A 19,609-nucleotide genomic window follows, 5' to 3' on the forward strand; every position below is an offset into this window, starting at 1 on the left:
GAGAGGAGAGCGGGGGGGAGGGAGAGGAGAGAGGGGGGGAGGGAGAGGAGAGCGGGGGGAGGGAGAGGAGAGCGGGGGGAGGAGAGGAGAGCGGGGGGAGGAGAGGAGAGCGGGGGGGGAGGGAGGGAGAGGAGGGGGGGGAGAGGAGAGCGGGGGTGGGGAGAGGAGAGTGGGGGGGGAGGGGAGAGTGGGGGGGAGGGGAGAGCGGGGGTGGGGGGGAGGGAGAGGAGAGGAGAGCGGGGGAGGGAGAGGAGAGGAGAGCGGGGGAGGGAGAGGAGAGGAGAGCGGGGGGGAGGGAGAGGAGAGCGGGGGGGAGGGAGAGGAGAGCGCGGGGGAGGGGAGAGGAGAGCGGGGGTGGGGGGAGGGAGAGGGAGGGAGAGGAGAGCGGGGGTGGGGGGAGGGAGAGCGGGGGTGGGGGGAGGGAGAGGAGAGAGGGGGGGAGGGAGAGGAGAGCGGGGGAGAGGAGAGGGAGGCGGGAGAGGAGAGCGGAGAGTGGGGGGAGGGAGAGGAGAGCGGGGGTGGGGGGAGGGAGAGGAGAGCGGGGGTGGGGGGAGGGTAGAGGAGAGCGGGGGTGGGGGGAGGGAGAGGAGAGCGTGGGTGGGGGGGGGAGAGGAGAGTGGGGGGGAGGGAGAGGAGAGGGGGGCGGGAGAGGAGAGCGGGGGCGGGGAAGAGTTCGAAGCGCCATCAGCATTTAAATCTGGAAGGCTGTTAAAATCCAGTGTGGGAATATGTTCACAAATATAGAGAATTACAGAATTCAGGTGACAGGCAGAAACTTGTTCCTCTTGCAGACCTTTTAGTTCTGAGAAGCCCCAGTTTGTAAACCTATGTTCATACTTTCTGTGCCTTCCACTTCCCTAAATTACAGCCATTACTTTATAAAAGGCAGATGGCATTTTTTTTACTTCCTAGCTGCTTTATGGAAATTGCAATCAATGCAAATGGCAGTTGTTAACAATAATTGTCTTGACACCTTTATTGCCATAAATTGGGAAGGTGGAATATTATCATTTTTTAAGAAATAAAGTAGATGAGCTATCATAGATTTGCAAAAAGAATCCAGCAGATGTAATATTCTTTTGAAGTATTGTGCTTGGGAGATGAAGCTCAACAATGTAAATATGAAATGAATTTCTTTATTATTTGGCTTCCACGGTGCCAGTCGGTAGAGATATGGATAATTATGGAAGCAGTTTTGCTCGGTAGCCGCGTATTGAAGCATTTCTTTAAGTTTTTGCATGCTTAAAATATTCTGGGGTAGGAGTTGGGCACAGTTGATAGTATATGGGTTTGTTGTATTTAAAAATAAGACGTAGGTCGAAATTGATGGATTATCACTTTTTATAAAAGTAACCTGTTATTTTTGAAATGTTGCTTTTAAGTTATTCCCAGTAATACTAAAATCCTGAGGCAGATCAGTTCTATTTTGTGAAAAATCATAGCAGTGACGCACCTCTTTCTCCGTGGTAGGAAACAAAAAATTCAATTTGTAATTCTGAAATCTAACTGATTCAGCTCCCCAACAGTTCACTGGATAATACATCAGTTGCTGTATACTTTATTTGTACTGTACTGAGCCACACAGTCAAGGAACCTCCCAGCTTTGATCTGTGGTCTGTGTTGAATTGGCGGTTCTCTCCCAGGGTGGAAGTGCGTGACTCCAGTTGACCTCTGTGTCCCTGTGCTAAAAAGGATAGCGGGGTGGGGGAGTAGCTCAGATTCCCATTCCTGGTTGCACAGCAGTTACTCCTGCTGGAGATACCTGTGGATGTCAGGGGAGGACAGATTTGAAATAACAACAGAAAATGCTGAGGACAGATTTGACCTTGGCTGTGATGTTGACCGTTGAATAGCTTGCCGACATCCACTACCAAGGCTCATAATAATGAGACGAATGGCCGCTTGGGCTGGGTGCCCATGGAACTGTACCCCAGCATGAATCACCACCTTGCAGAGGAAATTGTGAAGAGACTTTAATTGGTATCTGCTGCAGTTTCCTGTGAGTAAATTAGGGATGCAGACTAATCTCATTAGTTGCAAAGACCAGCATGTAGCAACATAGGCATATATCCACATAAGACTCTTCGTTTTATTTTGCAGCAGTTATAATGCATGAATTCTAAATATACTTTAGTGGCTGAAAATTACATAATTGAAAAAGGGGGTTGGGTGTGGGTTGCGTAAGTGCCAGGATGTGATCTCTGGCATTGACCCTGCCGAAGTTTGCAGGGACAAGGGGAGGTCTGAATATTGAAGAGATGTTGGAATTTTACATACAGAAGCTGGTAGCCTGACGCACGTGGTCTCACCAAAAGAACACTGGTCCCTCTGAGAGCTGGGGATGTGGGGACTACTGTATGGCTGGCTTCATAATGGATAGGTGGTGGTTCTGTTTGTTCCAAGGGTCACGGAACCCCTCATTGCAAGGCCAGACCTAGCATAAGAACATAAGAAATAGGAGCAGGAGTAGGTCATATGGCCCCTCGAGCCTGCACCGCCATTCAGTAAGACATGGCTGATCTTCTACATCAACTCTACTTTCCCGCCCTATCCCTATATCCCTTGATTCCCTTAGTGCCCAAAAATCTATCAATCTCCATCTTGAACATACTCAACGACTGAGCATACACGGCCCTCTGGGGTAGAGAATTCCAAAGATTCACAACCCTCTGCGTGAAGAAATTTCTCCTCATTTCAGTCCTAAATGGCTGACCCCTTATCCTGAGACTATGACCCCTCGTTCTAGAATCTCCAGCCAGGGAAACAGCTGCTCAGCCGCTTCTGCTGTCAAGCCCTCTAAGAATTGTATACGTTTCAACAAGATTACCTCTCATTCTTCTAAACTCCAGAGAATATAGGCCCATTCTACTAAATCTCTCCTCATAGGACAACCCTCTCATCCTAGGAATCAATCTAGTCAACCTTTGTTGCACCCCATCTAAGGAGAGTATATCCTTCCTTAGGTAAGGAGACCAAAACTGTACACAGTACTCCAGGTGTGGTCTCACCCAGGCCCAATATAATTTCAGCAAGACTTCCTTACTCTTATACTGCAACCCCATTGCAATAAAGGCTAACATACCATTTGCCTTCCTATTTGCTTGCTGTACCTGCATGTTAACTTTCTATGATTTGTGTACAATGACACCCGAATCCCTCAGAATCCCAAAATTTATTAGTCTCTCACCTTTGAAAAAATATTCTGCTTTTCCTTTCTTCCTACCAAAGCATACCTTCACGTGCACTCCTGTCAGAGTTGCATGAGGAACCAGCAAGTGCATACTGGAGTTTTGCATTGATTTACTATGAATTATTAAAAAGGAATGTACACAATATCTGGTGAAAGTAGCTGCTCACCCTTCAGCTGAGTTAATTTATAAAGTGAGTGAGTACCTCGCTCCCCTAATGGCCAAGTAATTTTAACCAGTTGGCGGTGAGTTAGCTGATCTCAGCTGGGATGGTAGCAGAGCTGCTACAATTGGTCACAGCACCTCTGGGCCAGGGATGGGAAAATAGGCCAGAGTTCACTCTCCTGACAACAATCCAGTGACCCTTGAAATAAATGTGCCTGCGGCAACTTGATTGGGCTTAGCTGTGATGCACCCTAAAGTGAAATACTCCAGAACACTCACTGTCCAAGACTGGCATATGCAGATGGTTGAGGCCCTGAAGAGAGTAACTGGCATGAAAAGCCATACCACACCAGAGTCTCACTTTTGGGAAATGGGCAGGGGGAAAGTTGGGGAGAGGACAATGAAGTGATTACTTCCAGGTGAATATAGCTTCACATAAAACTGCTGTATACTTCAGATAGTCCTGTATGTCAAGGAAGAGATGAAGAGAAATGATCTGCCAGAACAGGCAGTGATTGGACTACTGTGGGCCTGCATTATGAATGCTGTTGAATGGAACAAGAAAGAGGAGCTAGTCACAGAACAAGCTCTGAAACATCTAAAGGTATGGATCTAAAAGAAAGAACAATTCTGAGCATAATTACTCATTTGGGTGTAAGCACGTAGGATAGTAGATTTTCTTGGAATTTTTGAGCTGTGGTAATAGGTTAGTACAATTTTCTATCTATAAAAATAATTTCTAGATTAATTATGCATAGGATTTTGAGAATACACAGGCTGTTTAAAGAAAGGCTGTAAAGGCACTTGATAGCTCATGTCTATGAACCTTTATCTGCTGAATTATGGTTAGAAGCATTAAACTTTATAAACATGTTCTTTATCCTACACAGCACTGCTCCAGCTCATAATTTTATGATCTTTACATGTTCTGAAAATCAATAAATCTGACCATCACAAAGGGGTATCCGTACTTGCAGAGTGCTTCTGCTGATGTAATCCAACAACCACCAGAACTGAAGGATTTTAAGCTTTGCCAGTTCCGAAGAACTAATGCTAGATTAAATGTTTACTGTTAAATTAGTCGCTGTGAAATTACTGAGAAATTTTCAATCTATTGTCAAACAGTTATTGTATTTGTGCCTATTTTATTACAGCAATATATAGAAAGCTTATTGCTACACACTGAATTAGAATACCATGCAATTCGTTCCACTTATACCAACATGTTGAGTACAGATACTTGAACAGTGGCCCGCCACAAATTCTAACAGATTTCTTTTAATATCTGAAACTGTAATCATTGCAGTTGCTGAATTTCAGATCCACACTCAAGTGCAGCATATAATAGAAACATAGAAGATAGGAGCAGGAGTAGGCCATTCGGCCCCTCGAGCCTGCTCCACCATTCAATGCGATCATGGCTGATCATCCAAATTCAGTACTCGGTCCCGGCTTTCTCCACATACCCCTTGATCCCTTTAGCCTTAAGAAATATATCCAACTCCTTCTTGAATATATTTAATGTTTTGGCCTCTACTGCCTCCTGTGGTAGAGAATTCCACAGGTTCACCACTCTCTGGGTGAAGAAATTCCTCCTCATTTCTGTCCTAAATGGCCTACCCCTTATCCTTAGACTGTGACCCCTGGTTCTGGATTCCCCGACCATCGGGAACATCCTTCCTGCATCTAGTCTGTCCAGTCCTGTCAGAATTTTATAAGTTTCAATGAGATCCCCTCTCATTCTTCTAAACTCCAGCGAGTACAAGCCCAATCGACCCAATCTCTCCTCAAACGTCATTCCTGCCATCCCAGGTATCAGCCTGGTGAATCTTCGCTGAACATCCTTCCTCAGATAAGGCGACCAAAACTGATCACAATACTCAAGATGTGGCCTCATCAAGGCCCTGTACAACTGCAGCAAGACATCCTTGTTCCTGTACTCCAACCCTCTCGCTATGAAGGCCAACATACCATTTGCCTTCTTAACCGCCTGCTGCACCTGCATGCTTACCTTCAGCGACTGGTGATATAATCAAGTGTAATAATTAATGTGATATAATAAAGTCAAACTTAGCTGTATCTGCTTAATTGTGAGAAACTTTTAGGGTGATAGGGGTGAATTCTTGTGCTCATCAAAGCAGGTTAACACTAAGGAATGGAACACTTACTCATTTCAAGTGTCTCAGGAGGAATTCGCACCCACCCTGCCCATTTGAAATTGGACGTGGGATCTTTGAAATGGAGTATTCAGCCTTTAAAATAGAGCATTCAGGCCTTACCACCCATTCTTGCTAGAATCCCACTGGTCACCATTTTAATTGCTCACTACAGTGCAGTGGCTTTCGCCAGAAGCATTGACCATTATGTCAATGGGAACCAGATGCATATAGGTGCTAACGATATAGGTAAAAAACGGGATGAGGCCCTAAAAGCTGAATATAGGGAGTTAGGAGGTAAATTTAAAAAATAGGACCTCAAAGGTAGTAATCTCAGGATTGCTACCAGTGCCATGTGCTAGTCAGAGTAGAAATAGAAGGATATTTCAGATGAATACGTGGTTAGAGAAATGGTGCGAGGGGGAGGGATTCAAATTCCTGGGACATTGGAACCGGTTCTGGGGGAGGTGGGACCAGCTCAAACCGGACGGTTTGCACCTGGACAGGGCCGGGACCGATGTCCTAGGGGGAGTGTTTGCTAGTGCTCTGGGGGAGGATTTAAACTAAAATGGCAGGGGATTGGGAACCTGAACAGGGGGACAGAGGAAAGGGAAACCAGGATAATAGCAAAAGATAGGAAGGAGAAAAACAAAAGTGGCAGTCGGAGAAATCAACGGTTTAAATCAAACATGGCCACCGTAAATAATAATTCTAATAGGTCTAAGAGCGTTAAAAAAACAAGCCTGAAGGCTTTGTGTCTTAATGCGAGGAGCATTCGTAATAAGGTGGATGAATTAGCTGCGCAAATAGAGGTAAATGAATATGATTTGATTTGGATTACGGAAACATGGCTCCAGGGTGGCCAAGGCTGGGAACTCAACATCCAGGGGTATTCAATATTCAGGAAAGATAGGCAAAAAGGAAAGGGAGGTGGGGTAGCATTGCTGGTTAAAGAAGGGATTAACACAATTGTAAGGAAGGATATTAGCTCTGATGATGTGGAATCTGTATGGGTAGAACTGAGAAATACCAAGGGGCAGAAAACGTTAGTGGGAGTGGTATATAGACCTCCAAATAGTAATGCGGAGGTTGGGGATGGCATTAAAAGGGAAATTAGAGAAGCGTGCAATAAGGGCACAGCAGCCATCATGGGTGACTTTAATCTACATATAGATTGGGCCAACCAAATTAGAAACAATACTGTGGAGGAGGAATTCCTTGAGTGTTTACGGGATGGTTTCCTGGACCAATATGTCGAGGAACCAACCAGAGATCAGGCCATCTTGGACTGGGTATTATGTAACGAGAAAGGATTAATTAACAATCTTGTTGTACGAGGCCCCTTGGGTCGGAGCAATCATAATATGATAGAATTCTTCATTAAGATGGAGAATGAAGTAGTTAGCTGGGAGACTAGGGTCCTGAATTTAAATAAAGGAAACTACGATGGTCTGAGGCGTGAGTTGGGTAGGATTGATTGGGGAATGTCACTCAAAGGGTTGACGGTGGATAGGCAATGGCAAGCATTCAAAGACCGCATGGATGAACTGCAGAATTTGTTCATCCCAGTTGGCATAAAAATAAAACAAAAAAGGTGACTCAACCGTGGCTAACAAGGGAAATTAGGGATAGCATAAGATCCAAGGAGAGGACATATAAATTGGCCAGAAAAAGCAGTAAACCTGAGGATTGGGAGCAGTTTAGGATTCAACAAAGAGGACAAAGGGATTAATTAAGAAGTGGAAAATAGAATATGAGAGTAACATTTCAGGGAACATAAAAACTGACTGTAAAAGCTTTTATAGATATGTGAAGAGAAAAAGATTGGTGAAGCCAAGCGTAGGTCCCTTGCAGTCAGAATCAGGGGAATATATAATGGGGAACAAAGAAGTGGCAGACCAATTAAATACATATTTCGGTTCTGTCTTCACAAAGGAGGACACAAATAACCTCCCAGAGATGTCAGGGAACATAGGGCCTGATGAAAGGGAGAAACTGAAAGAAATCACTATTTGTAGGGAAATGGTGTTAAGGAAATTGATGGGATTGAGGGCCGATAAATCCCCAGGGCCTGATAATCTACATCCTAGGGTACTTAAGGAAGTGGCCCTAGAAATAGTAGATGCACAGCTGATCATCTTCCAACATTCGATGGAATCTGGAACAGTACCCATGGATTGGAGGGTAGCTAATGCTACCCCACTATTCAAAAAAGGTGGTAGGGAGAAAACGGGGAATTATAGACCGGTAAGCCTGACATCGGTAGTGGGGAAAATGCTAAAGTCCATTATAAAAGATGTAATAGCAGAGCACTTGGAAAACAGTGACCGGATCGGACAAAGTCAACATGGATTTACAAAAGGTAAATCATGCTTGACTAATCTACTGGAATTTTTTGAGGATGTAACTGGTGAAAGAGATAAGGGAGAACCAGTGGATGTGGTATATTTGGACTTTCAGAAGGCTTCCGATAAGGTCCCGCATAAGAGATTAGCGTGTAAAGTTAAGACACATGGGATTGGGGGCAAGGTATTGACTTGGATAGAAAACTGGTTGGCAGACAGAAAGCAAAGAATTGGAATAAACGGTTCTTTTTCCGAGTGGCAGGCAGTGACTAGTGGGGTACTGCAGGGATCAGTCCTTGGACCCCAGCTATTCACAATATATATATTAATGATCTAGACAAGGGAACTAGATGTAATATCTCCAAATTTGCAGACGACACAAAGCTGGGTGGGCATGTGTGCTGTGAGGAGGATGCCGAGAAACTCCAGGATGATTTGGACAGGTTGGGTGATTGGGCAGAAGCATGGCAGATGCAATATAACGTGGATAAATGTGAGGTTATCTATTTTGGTGGCAAAAACAGGAAGGCAGATTATTATCTGAATGGCAATAGATTGGGAGAAGGGGAAGTGCAACGAAACCTAGGTGTCCTTGTGCACCAGTCGCTGAAGGTAAGCATGCATGTGCAGCAGGCGGTTAAGAAGGCAAATGGTATGTTGGCCTTCGTAGCGAGAGGGTTCGAGTACAGGAACAAGGATGTCTTGCTGCAGTTGTACGGGGCCTTGGTGAGAGTGTGCAGTTTTGGTCGCCTTATCTGAGGAAGGATGTTCTTGCCATGGAAGGAGTTCAGCGAAGATTCACCAGGCTGATACCTGGGATGGCAGGAATGACGTATGAGGAGAGATTGGGTCGATTGGGCTTGTACTTGCTGGAGTTTAGAAGAATAAGAGGGGATCTCATTGAAACTCAATAAAATTCTGACAGGACTGGACAGACTAGATGCAGGAAGGATGTTCCCGATGGTCGGGGAGTCCAGAACCAGGGGTCACAGTCTAAGGATAAGGGGTAAGCCATTTAGGACAGAGATGAGGAGGAATTTCTTCACCCAGAAAGTGGTGAACCTGTGGAATTCTCTACCACAGAAGGCAGTAGAGGCCAATTCATTAAATATATTCAAGAAGGAGTTGGATATATTTCTTAAGGATAAAAGGATCAAGGGGTATGGGGAGAAAGCAGGGACCGGGTACTGAATTTGGATGATCAACCATGATTGCATTAAATGGCGGAGCAGGCTCGAGGGGCCGAATGGCCTACTCCTGCTCCTATCTTCTATGTTTCTATGATTGGATTTTAACTCTGGCCTCAATGGGGAAGGTGCTATGGCTATTCCATCAGGTGAATGCTCCTGCAGTCGGGATGCCACACAAGGAAAGTTTCTTCCTTCCCTGCACCAAACTTCTCACCCCCGTCCCTCCTTCAAGGCCTTCCCGAAACACACTCCCCGCGACTTGCATGCTTGATGCCAAGCCTTCCCTTGGTGCCAGGCGACAGCCTCTGGCTGCATGACCTTTGGCTTCCACACACTGCTCAGCTGCCTGCTTTCTACTTGTTTCAGGTGCATGCAGGTGCGGTTCCAGAGATGAAAGTGTGTTCAATTTAACCCATTGTACTTCAACCTTTCTCCCCCACACCACTACCAAAATGTGGTTTTCTGGAAAATATTTATCCTGGACATTTTTTTTTTTAAGTTTGAGAATTGAAAATTTTTGTAATAAATTATTTTTGCTGGAAACATTTTGAATATTTAACTGTTCGGCCATGGATGTAGATTTGAGTGCAAATTTATTTCTGTGTATTATACCAGCTGAAAGTTTTAATAACTTGCATATGTGGGAAAATCAAGATGGGTACATTTATGTCTTCAGGGCATCATGTGTCAAGAGCATGTATTGGGAAAACAGGTAAGCACATACCCATGATTTTATGTACATTAAAATGAATGGATGGAAAATCATACAAGGCACACAACTAATTTCCAATACGTACTTCCGTCTCTGTACCAATAGCACTAAAGATAAAATGTGCCCCAAAATATTTTTTGTAACTCGGAACATTTGTGAGAGAAATTAAATTCCTCTTTAACAAATTATAGTGGAGGCGAGCTACCACAATGGAATCATTTGAAAATTGCTGTTATTATAGTTCATGTAACTGTAGAAAGCTAAAAACACTTGTAATCATTTTCAGCAATATGCGCCCCTCCTTGCAGTATTCAGTACCCAAGGTCAGTCAGAGTTGACCCTACTCCAGAAGATTCAGGAATATTGCTATGACAATATCCACTTTATGAAGGCTTTCCAGAAGATCGTTGTGCTTTTTTACAAAGGTATGGTTTGAATTGGCAAGTTTTCTTCAAGGAGCAATCTGTTACAATTGATACCCAACAGATGTGCATTAGAGAATTTGTCTGGCTTAAATATGCATCTTGCTATCCTGTTAGTTCACACTTTATCTTGGCTTGCAGACTCTATGAATATATGACCTTTACGTATGGAAATTTCTTTTTTCAAGAAACCAAGTTCACTATCAAAAGAGTGATAGAAAAGTCAAGGTACATCAGGAATCAAGGTTAAGCTAAACTTAGTTTTAAAATCCTTTAGGAGGAAGGAAGGTCCATGATTTTGAGATCCTGGGAAAGAAGGAATTGGAATAAAAGGCTCGATGTGAAAGAGATTTGGGTTTTACGTAGAGAGTTAAAAGTTGTTTGTGGGAGAAAAGAAGTATTTGGCACAAAAAAGGAAATTGAGCTTCGTAGAGGCAGGTGTAGCAATGGAAGGAATGTGCAAGACTCATTTAAGGTCAGAGAAGATAGCAAAGGCAAGAATTTTGACAGATGAAGGGTAGAGCTATCAAAGGTGGTAACTGTTCCATTAGCCATACCAGAAAAATAAATTAGCTGTGCCTTTGAAGAATTGAAAGAACTTGAATTCATATAGTGCCTTTCACGGCCTCAGGACATCCCAAAGTGCTTTATAGCCACATTAAATATTTTTTGAATTATAGTCACTGTTGTGCTGAAGGAAATGCAAAAAAAACCTTTTCACTACCTATTGAAAAGCACAGAGGAAATCAAGATATCATGATTTGGCCTTTGTACTGTGAGAACTCTGGAGGTTGTGAGCATCGATGATGTGAGATTTGAAGTACAGCAATGAATGATGAGTGGAATCATCAGAAAAGAGTGGAATAGGTTGGATGATGAGTAGAGTGTGTTATTGATGTGAAGAAACAGAATAGGAGGGAGTACAGAGGCATTGGGAACCCCTAAGTTAATGGACAATCAGTCAGTGTATTAATCATCAATGGAATCATGAAAAGCATATTTGAGAGGATGCCAGATAGTCATGAATATAGCATTAGTAGAAGACAGTATGATAACTTGTGCTGAAAGTATTGTATAAAGGGTGTTCCCAAGATGTTACCTTGTGTGAAAGTGACCACGTTATTTCATTTTTAATACATTGAGTCAGAGACCTGATATAATGGGGCTGGGGGCAAACTTGTGAACATCAGTAAACATGTGTTAAGTGCTTTTATCTCACCAAATTCCCTTCCAGTTTTCCTCCCCTTAATCTGTTCTGAAGGTATTGACTTGCTGGGATACAACTATATAGATGGCTGGACTCTTACCATGTACTTAACGAAGTGGTCATTTAACAAATAAAAGCCTGGAGACTATGTCAACAGGCTATTCAAGCATGGGATCCATCACAACTAAGCCTCACTTGTTCTCAACCAACATTTACAAATGTTTGCTTACAGGACTTGTTGAATAGCAACCAGAAACATTTATTTTCTACCAGACCCAGGGAAAGTTGCTGTAATATTACCTTTCTCTGAATGAGTTCTATAAATGCCCCAATTCCCTAAAGATATTGCGCTTTTCATTTCTAAAATACTAGCGCGAGTATTCTATAACTATCAGCAGTGCTGAAGTGAAAGGATGCACCTTTTCAAATACCCTATATTTTATTTGGAATGGTATTTATTTAAAGTGGTATTTACCATAGTGTATCTTTGCTTATGCGGTTCAATTGTTTCCATTGTTAAATTTGTATCGTAATGAGTTTTTAATGGCACCTGTATTTTTATCAAATCACTAAAATGTTCAGCAAATAAGCAGAGCAAGATAAAAGATTAATAAATGTGGTGGCACATTACTGCAGAATATTGATGTACCGACAGACTGTCAGAGTGATGGGACATGGCTTCATGCCTGGCATTTTCCTCCATACGTCAAGTTCTTAGTTTCAGCTGAACTGTTAGTAGACAGTGATAAAAAGAGATTGGGTACTTTCTTACAGGAAAGAAGAACAAATTGGTGGATGTCACTGCAATCTGTTCTCATACAAATTCTAATGGAGACCTGGGAGCAATTGCCTTCCCATTCTTTTATTCATGAATGAAGACAACAATGTAAGGTGGAAATTGAGCAGGTTTAGCTCTTTAACCCATGGAGAGAGTCTCTCTAACGTAGTTTTGTCCCTCCATAGAATTCTTGTTTGAATAAGGTTATAGTCAATTTATAATAGGTCCTGTGTAACAATCTGAACAGTAAGCAACACTATAATAAATATCTGTGAAGAAGTATTGAAATGGTTAAAACCTCAAGCACTTCTCAGCTGGAGAATTCTGGGCACTGCACTTTAGGAAGGATGTGAAGGCTTTAGAGAGGGTGCAGAAAAGATTCACAAGAATGGTTCCAGGGATGAGGGACTTCAGTTATGTGGATAGACTAGAGAAGCTGGGGTTGTTCTCCTTTGAACAGATAAGGTTGAGAGGAGATTTGATAGAGGTGCTCAAAATCATGAGGGGTCTAGATCGAGAGAAACTGTCCCCATTGGCGGAAGGGTCGAGAACCAGAGGACACAGATTCAAGGTGATTGGCAAAAGAACCAAAGGCGACATGAGGAAAAACTATTTTACACAGCGAGTGGTTAGGATCTGGAATGCACTGCCTGAGAGGGTTGTGGAGGCAGATTCAATCACGGCTTTCAAAAGGAAATTGGATAAGTACCTAAAGGAAAAAAAATTACAGGGCTGCGGGGGAAGGGATTAACTGAAGTGCTCTTGCAGAGAGACGGCACGGGCTCAACGGGCTGAATGGCCTCCTTCTGTGCTGTAACCATTCTATGATTCTCGTTTAAATAACTACCAGGAAGCACTTTTCAGAAGTTAGTACAACAAAAGAAACATAACTTGTAAAAACATTTCCATGGTTTTATGCTGCAGAAAATTTCACTCTGAAGACGCAATTCATTTCTAGATTCTGTTCTGTCCATGTATGTCACACTTGGTATTGATTTAGGGATCAAATGCTATAAATTGGTATTCAGTAACAAACAAGATTCTATTTCTATGCTGTCGATATAGGTTCCTGCTAATGTAAGCTCAATGAGTCAGGACCAGTACTCAAATATCTTAAATCTCAAGGATGTAGGCAGGAGTGTGGCTGTGAATTCCTCCTAATGGGCAAGTGACTTTTTTTACACTAAAAGATTATTTTCTCCCCTTCCTCTTTTTTGGTTTCTCCCTTCCCCCCCCCCCCCCCCCCCCCATCCCCACGCACCATCCCCATTGAGAGGGTGATTTCCTGCCTTGCCTCTGCCAGTGCCATTTTGAAAATGGCCACTAAAAATGCACAAGTGCCTCTTGATTTTCTCTTTCTGGAGCAGTTTATACACTGCTAAAAATCCTTGTACAGAGCCACTGAATCTTGCTTTGCTTGGCTGTTCTAACTTCACCAAGATAAACACCCAGGTGGTGGGCTGGGAGTAGAGAAACATGGGCCTAGAAATTCCCCTCGAGCCCAATTTGGGGCGCTAAATCAGAAAAGCTGGAAAAGTTAGCACCAGGCGTTAACCTTTTCCAACCTTTCTAAAATTCTCACTTTTTGCTCCAAGAGGGACGTGGAGTGCTAAATCAAGCGCTCCAATTGCTTCTTGGATCGCAAGAGGGGGAATGTACACGATCTGGGGCGCACAGCTCAGCAGCGCCACGTACTGGGCTGCGTGGAGCTGACGCGTTGCAGGGGTTCTTCCCTGAACCGGGGAGCGGGGGGTCACGGCACGGACTCCACGTCTGGAACAAAAAAAAACATTTTAAAAAGCTGATATTTTATTCAAGGCGGCCGGCCACCTCACCTTTTAACTTGCACCCCGTTAGCGGCTGGCTGCCCTGCTCGCGTCCCCTGCAGCAGTCGCTGCCATTGCCCAGTGCTGCTGCAGGGGGCGAAGGGGACTTTTTCTGCCGGGGCGATGCGCCCGGAGATGACGTAATGATCTCTGAGGGCATGAGATCGGGGTGCAACCCAGTAGCGCCTCCGCGGAATTTGTCGGGAGACGCGGTCAGCGCCGCGGCCGGGTGCAAAGGCCTTTGCGCCCCGTTAACGCCCCCCACGGGAGGCACAAATGAAGGGAATTTCTCCCCCATTGTGTTGGCTGCAGTGTAACAGCTGGAGCCAACATAGCACCACAGAATCTAAAAGTGTATTGTGACATTCATCCATCTGCTATGCACTCATTGGTATGAGTTCAATCCTCTTCAGCTAGTATCAGGTATAATGCAGGTCGAGGTGACGCCATGAACTGAGAGTTCCTGCTTCCTTTGAAACTCTGACCATCATTGTTCACATGCATTGCAAGAACTAAATAAATGCCTGCACATGCCTTGGTGTTGAGTTTCAGAAGAAGCCAAAGGAGCCTATTGCATGCAGCCAGTATAACTTGGCCACTGTGACTAAGATAACATTATTTAATGAACCTTAGTTGCTCTAGCTGAGGTTAGTGAAACAAGGGCATATTACAAGTACAGAATCAAACTTGTACTATTATAGCCATGTAGTACTATAGCCTACTACAGTACTCTGACACATGATCCTATCTAGCAAGTCCCGATGCTTAGTGGAGCCCAGCAAAATTACTCCATTTATCTTTTTCAGTATAAGAGATTTATGACAACAGCATCTGTTAGAGCTATTGCACTTATCGTAGAACAGTTCAACACAGTGCTGAGTCAATAGCCTTTAAATATCATTGAGCATATGTGCCACCCCATAATGAAGAGATGAGATGATCAGCTCAGCATAAATTGTACAGTCTGAATTCAGTAGCTGCAGCCAAGGGAGAATGGCAGCATTTTATTTTGCTAGAAACTGTGTGCTTTTTATTATTTATTTAAAAAAATGCTGACCTTCTGTTAACTAATCTGAATTGCAGCTGATGTTCTGAGTGAAGAAGCCATCCTAAAATGGTACAAAGAAGCACATGTTGCCAAGGGCAAAAGCATCTTTCTTGAGCAGATGAAGACATTTGTCGAGTGGCTACAAAACGCTGAAGAAGGTAGTATTAAGCAAAATATTTAATTGTATTTGAGTGGATTTACAATGTGAGGCCATACAATATTCCTTCTCTTCCCCGGCACCAAATTCCATGCACTTGGCAAACATATTTGCTGAAATAAGCGGAGTTACTTGTGTTTTATTCTCCTTTTTAAAGTAGTCAATATTCTGATTATCCTTAATGAGTGAGAACAAACTAGAGCCGTGAAATTTGAAGACTTTTAAGCCCCAAATTGAGACACTCGGATTCTGTGTGTAATTCACTGATGGGGTGCAGACTGGAGAATCAGGCATGTCTTCAATATTTATAAATCAATTTTTCATACTCTAGTTTTTACATTTTCTCTTTCTATGCTTGCATAAACCCATCTTTTTACGTTCTGTTACATAATGGCCCGGAATTTGCGGTCAGCGGCGAAGCAATGGCGATCACCGCTGATGTTGAAGAAAACTGCCCACAAAGATCGAGCGATCTCTGTGGCGTCAATTTCAGCTCTTTAGTTTGAATCCGGGGCCAAATCAAGCGAATCACCAGTGTCCAGCAACAGTGATGTCATCAAGCTGGCTAAGCAACTAATCACATTGAAAAATCCTCAGTCAGCAAACCAGGAAGTAAACTGCACAGATTATAATTTACTTTTAATAAATTTTAGGGAGCAAAATAAAGATTGGGACATACACATAGGATTAAGGTAGAAGCTGAAATATCATAAACTTTTTGAACATAAAATAAGTTATATTAAAAACTTATAATTCTTAATCAATTTAATGGAAAAATTTGACATTCCACAAATATAAAATTAGTTTTTCAGGGCCAGAACGGTTATTTAGCAGTCAGTACACCGTTAAAAACCCAGTTACACCTCTTTCAACAAGGCTTAATGTTTTAAGGCATTTTTAACAGTGATATTTCATCGTAAAAGGGGAAGTTTTTGTCAGTTCAAGTGATTTGAATTGATTGCTGTCTCTGGGGAGTTCCACAGCGCAACCTGTGGCGGAGCAGGGAATGACTGACTGCAACTTCAGGATTTCCGCATTTATCTGCACATGCGCTAAATCCTGAAGTTGCTGTCAGTTTCAGAGGGGTAATGACGGCAAACGCTGACAGTCTCGCTGTCAATACCACCGCAAAACTGGCTATTAAGTTGGACTGTACAACAACAATTGGCATCTCCTTTTTAGAACATAGCAAATCTAATTTGCTCACTATGTACTTTTCTCTCTACTCTGCCCTGCTTGCCGCAATCTGCTTTCAGTAATGCATTTATTACTGAGGAGATCTCAAACCTCTCCACTTTCTCCCTGAGCCACACACCACCTATAGTGAACACACAGGCAAACTACCTGGATCTCTGCTAATGCCATGTTAACGCAGGTAACAGGAAGTGTTTCCGAACACCCCAAAATAAGTTTTCCCCTGAATTTCCTCCTTGTCTGGTGCAAACACTCCTGGCGTCTCTCTGTGAAGACGCTGTTTAGGTCGGCCATTGCATCCCTCATCGTTAGAGAATAAGGTACCGATGAAGTAATATGTGCCAAAGTTTTTGAGATCTGGATTTATGTGGAAATAAGATTTCTATCATTTGCTTCATTGCCAGGCCACAACACTGCCGGTGTATTCCTGGTGGAAAGCACGGGAATTCGTTTGTGACAATCATGAACAAATTGATAAGATTTGGTCCTTTAATGAATCTCTCACAAGCTTTGTGTGAGAACTCAGCAATATTTGTAACTTCCAAGATAGCTTTTTATTGGGGGTGGAAGAATCCAGGGAGGAGATATTTCTCCTGAGTACTGAACACTACCATACCAAAGTTTTAACTTGTGGCCACTGAAATTGTTCGCTGAAAACAAAGGTTCATTGTTAATCATTGCAGCAGTTCAAGAGCATGTGACTCAGTTAATTAGCTGCTGCACAATCACATGCTGCAGAGCATCACCACAATTAACAGAGGCCTTTGTTCGTAAACCATTTCACTGACCTGAAAGGATCACACCATCTGAATTAAAATGTGAGATTTTTTAGGGTAATTACATTGACAACATGATTCAGTTGTTTTAGTTCGTATTACCAAATTTCAATGTTCCAAAAGCCATTTCTATCCTTAACTTTAAAAAAATTGAATACAATTGAAACCATCCTGTTTATATTATGACACACTCAGCAGGTCAGGCAGCTATGGAGAGAACAGATGAGTTAACCTTTCAGGCATGGAGCCATCATCAAAAGTGGCAGATATTACAGATGAACGGAAATGGGGAAGGGGGTGGGAAGCATACAGACACACACACACCTTGAATAGCCGAAGGAGGCGAGGTTAAGACGAGTAGAAATGGAGGCTGGAAAAACTGACACAGTAGAGCAGCCTCCAGGAGCCTGGGAATATCTTATCTAAACTTAAACAGATGTTGCAGTTTTATGGCCCAGAATTTGCCATCAGTAGTGAAGCAAAGGCTTTCGCTGCTGGCCCCGAAGAAAGCCACGATTTCTGTGGTGAGAAGTTTATCTTTTTTGACGCGTAAGTGATTTCAGCGGCCTATAGTGGGGATTCCCCAGTGCAATGCTGCTGTGACATCAACAAGCTGTCTAAGCAGCCAATCACATAGCAGAATACCCACAGACAGGGAACCAGGAAATAAGAACCTGCTTTTATCCTGACTTTTTTAAATGGTTACAGAGAACAAAACAAAGATTTGGGCTCTCATGAGGATAAGGTAGAACCTGAAATATCAAGAAAAAGGTTTTTAAAAATTTAATTTTTTTAATTTCTTAAATTGTGATTTTTTATCATAATGGGGATATTTGACACTCCACAAAATTAAAATTAGGTTTTCAGGGCCATAACATTTGTTTAGTAGTCAATACTCTGTTTAAACCTGATGCGCTATCAATAACTCAAAAGACTGAGATTAAGCGAGTAACTAACAGGCTTTTATTAACAAGAGAATGAAGGTGTGCCTCGAGTGGTCGACCGGTCCAGAATACAGAGGGACTGTGGAGCAGTCACCTTTATACCTGGACTCGTGGGAGGAGTCAGCCGAGACATGTACACAGTGGAATACAAACAGTGGTTTACCACATTCACCCCTTGTTTAAAAATGAGTCCGGCGGGGTGAAGTGTATTAAAAGTTAGTGTATTGGAGTCTCTCCGGAGGTCTTGTCTGCCGCTGTGATCGACGTGGCGACGGCAGGGGTAGTGAAGCTTCTGGCGTCGAGTCCTGCGTAGGCTGGGGCACTGGTGTGTAGTCCTCGTAGGTGTCGAGCGGGTCGCAGGGCCCAGGCCCGCCGTCTGCTGGGGCTGGATATCTGGTCGTGGGGGGGGGTGGTAGTGGGTTACTGTGGCCCCCGAGGGTGCGAGGTCTCGTATGGAGACTGTGTCCTCCCGCCCGTCCGGGTACGCAATGTAAGCATACTGGGGGTTGGCGTGGAGGAGGTCGACCCTCTCGACCAGGGGGTCCATTTTATGGGTCCTCGCATGCCTTTTCAGTAGGACCGGCCCTGGGGACGTCAGCCATGGTGGTAGCGATGTCCCCGATGTGGACTTCCTTGGGAAGACAAACATTTTCTCATGAGGGGTGGCGTTAGTGGCAGTGCAGAGCAGTGACCGAATAGAGTGGAGCGCATCGGGGAGCACATCCTGCCAGCGGGAGGTCGGAAGGCCCCTAGACTTTAAGGCTAGCAGGGCGGCCTTCCAAACTGTCGCATTCTCTCTTTCCACCTGTCCGTTCCCCCGGGGGTTGTAACTGGTGGTCCTGCTTGTAGCAATACCCCTAGCGAGCAGGTACTGATGGAGTTCGTCGCTCATAAACGATGAGCCCCGGTCGCTATGGATATAGCTGGGGAAACCGAACAGGGTGAAGAGGTCGTTCAGACATTTAATGACTGTGGCACTGGTCATGTCCGGGCAGGGGATGGCGAACGGGAAACGGGAGTATTAATCAATAATGTTGAGGAAGTACACATTGCGGTCGGAGGAGGGGAGAGGCCCTTTAAAATCAACGCTCAGGCGCTCGAAGGGGCGAGTGGCTTTTATCAGGTGAGCCCTGTCTGGTCTATAAAAGTGCGGTTTGCACTCAGCGCAGACTTGGCAGTTCCTGGTCATGGTCCTGACCTCCTCAATGGAGTAAGGCAGGTTGCGGGCCTTGATGAAGTGGAAGAACCTGGTGACCCCCGGGTGGCAGAGGTCATTGTGGAGGGCCCGCAGTCTATCGATCTGCGTGCTGGCGCAGGTGCCACGCGATAGAGCATCCGGGGGTTCATTGAGCTTCCCGGACCGGTACAAGATCTCGTAATTGTAGGTGGAAAGTTCGATTCTCCACCTCAAGATCTTGTCGTTTTTGATTTTGCCCCTCTGCTTGTTGTTAAACATAAAAGCAACTGAACGCTGGTCAGTGAGCAGGGTAAATCGTTTTCC

At 43.9% G+C, this 19,609-nt stretch overlaps 1 protein-coding gene across 5 annotated transcripts in view; it reads left to right on the plus strand.

Moving 5' to 3' along the window:
* The window catches only part of bzw2 (basic leucine zipper and W2 domains 2), a 102,766-nt gene that overhangs the window by 77,909 nt on the left and 5,248 nt on the right, over window positions 1-19,609 (plus strand). For 2 of the 5 annotated variants that reach the window (XM_085988405.1, XM_085988406.1), the window contains exons 9-11: window positions 3,811-3,957; window positions 10,043-10,181; window positions 15,073-15,195. In XM_085988405.1, coding sequence (XP_085844531.1) covers window positions 3,811-3,957; window positions 10,043-10,181; window positions 15,073-15,195 — 409 coding nt within the window. Of the gene's footprint in view, window positions 1-3,810; window positions 3,958-10,042; window positions 10,182-15,072; window positions 15,196-15,351; window positions 15,807-19,609 lie in introns of all 5 variants that reach the window. The other 3 variants (XR_015078450.1, XM_085988407.1, XM_085988408.1) reach the window with 3 other exon arrangements.

This window comes from Somniosus microcephalus, chromosome 5 (genome assembly GCF_052327205.1).
Source record: "Somniosus microcephalus isolate GS21.2 chromosome 5, FLI_Smic_1.0, whole genome shotgun sequence".
In the NCBI taxonomy this organism is placed as follows: domain Eukaryota; kingdom Metazoa; phylum Chordata; class Chondrichthyes; order Squaliformes; family Somniosidae; genus Somniosus; species Somniosus microcephalus.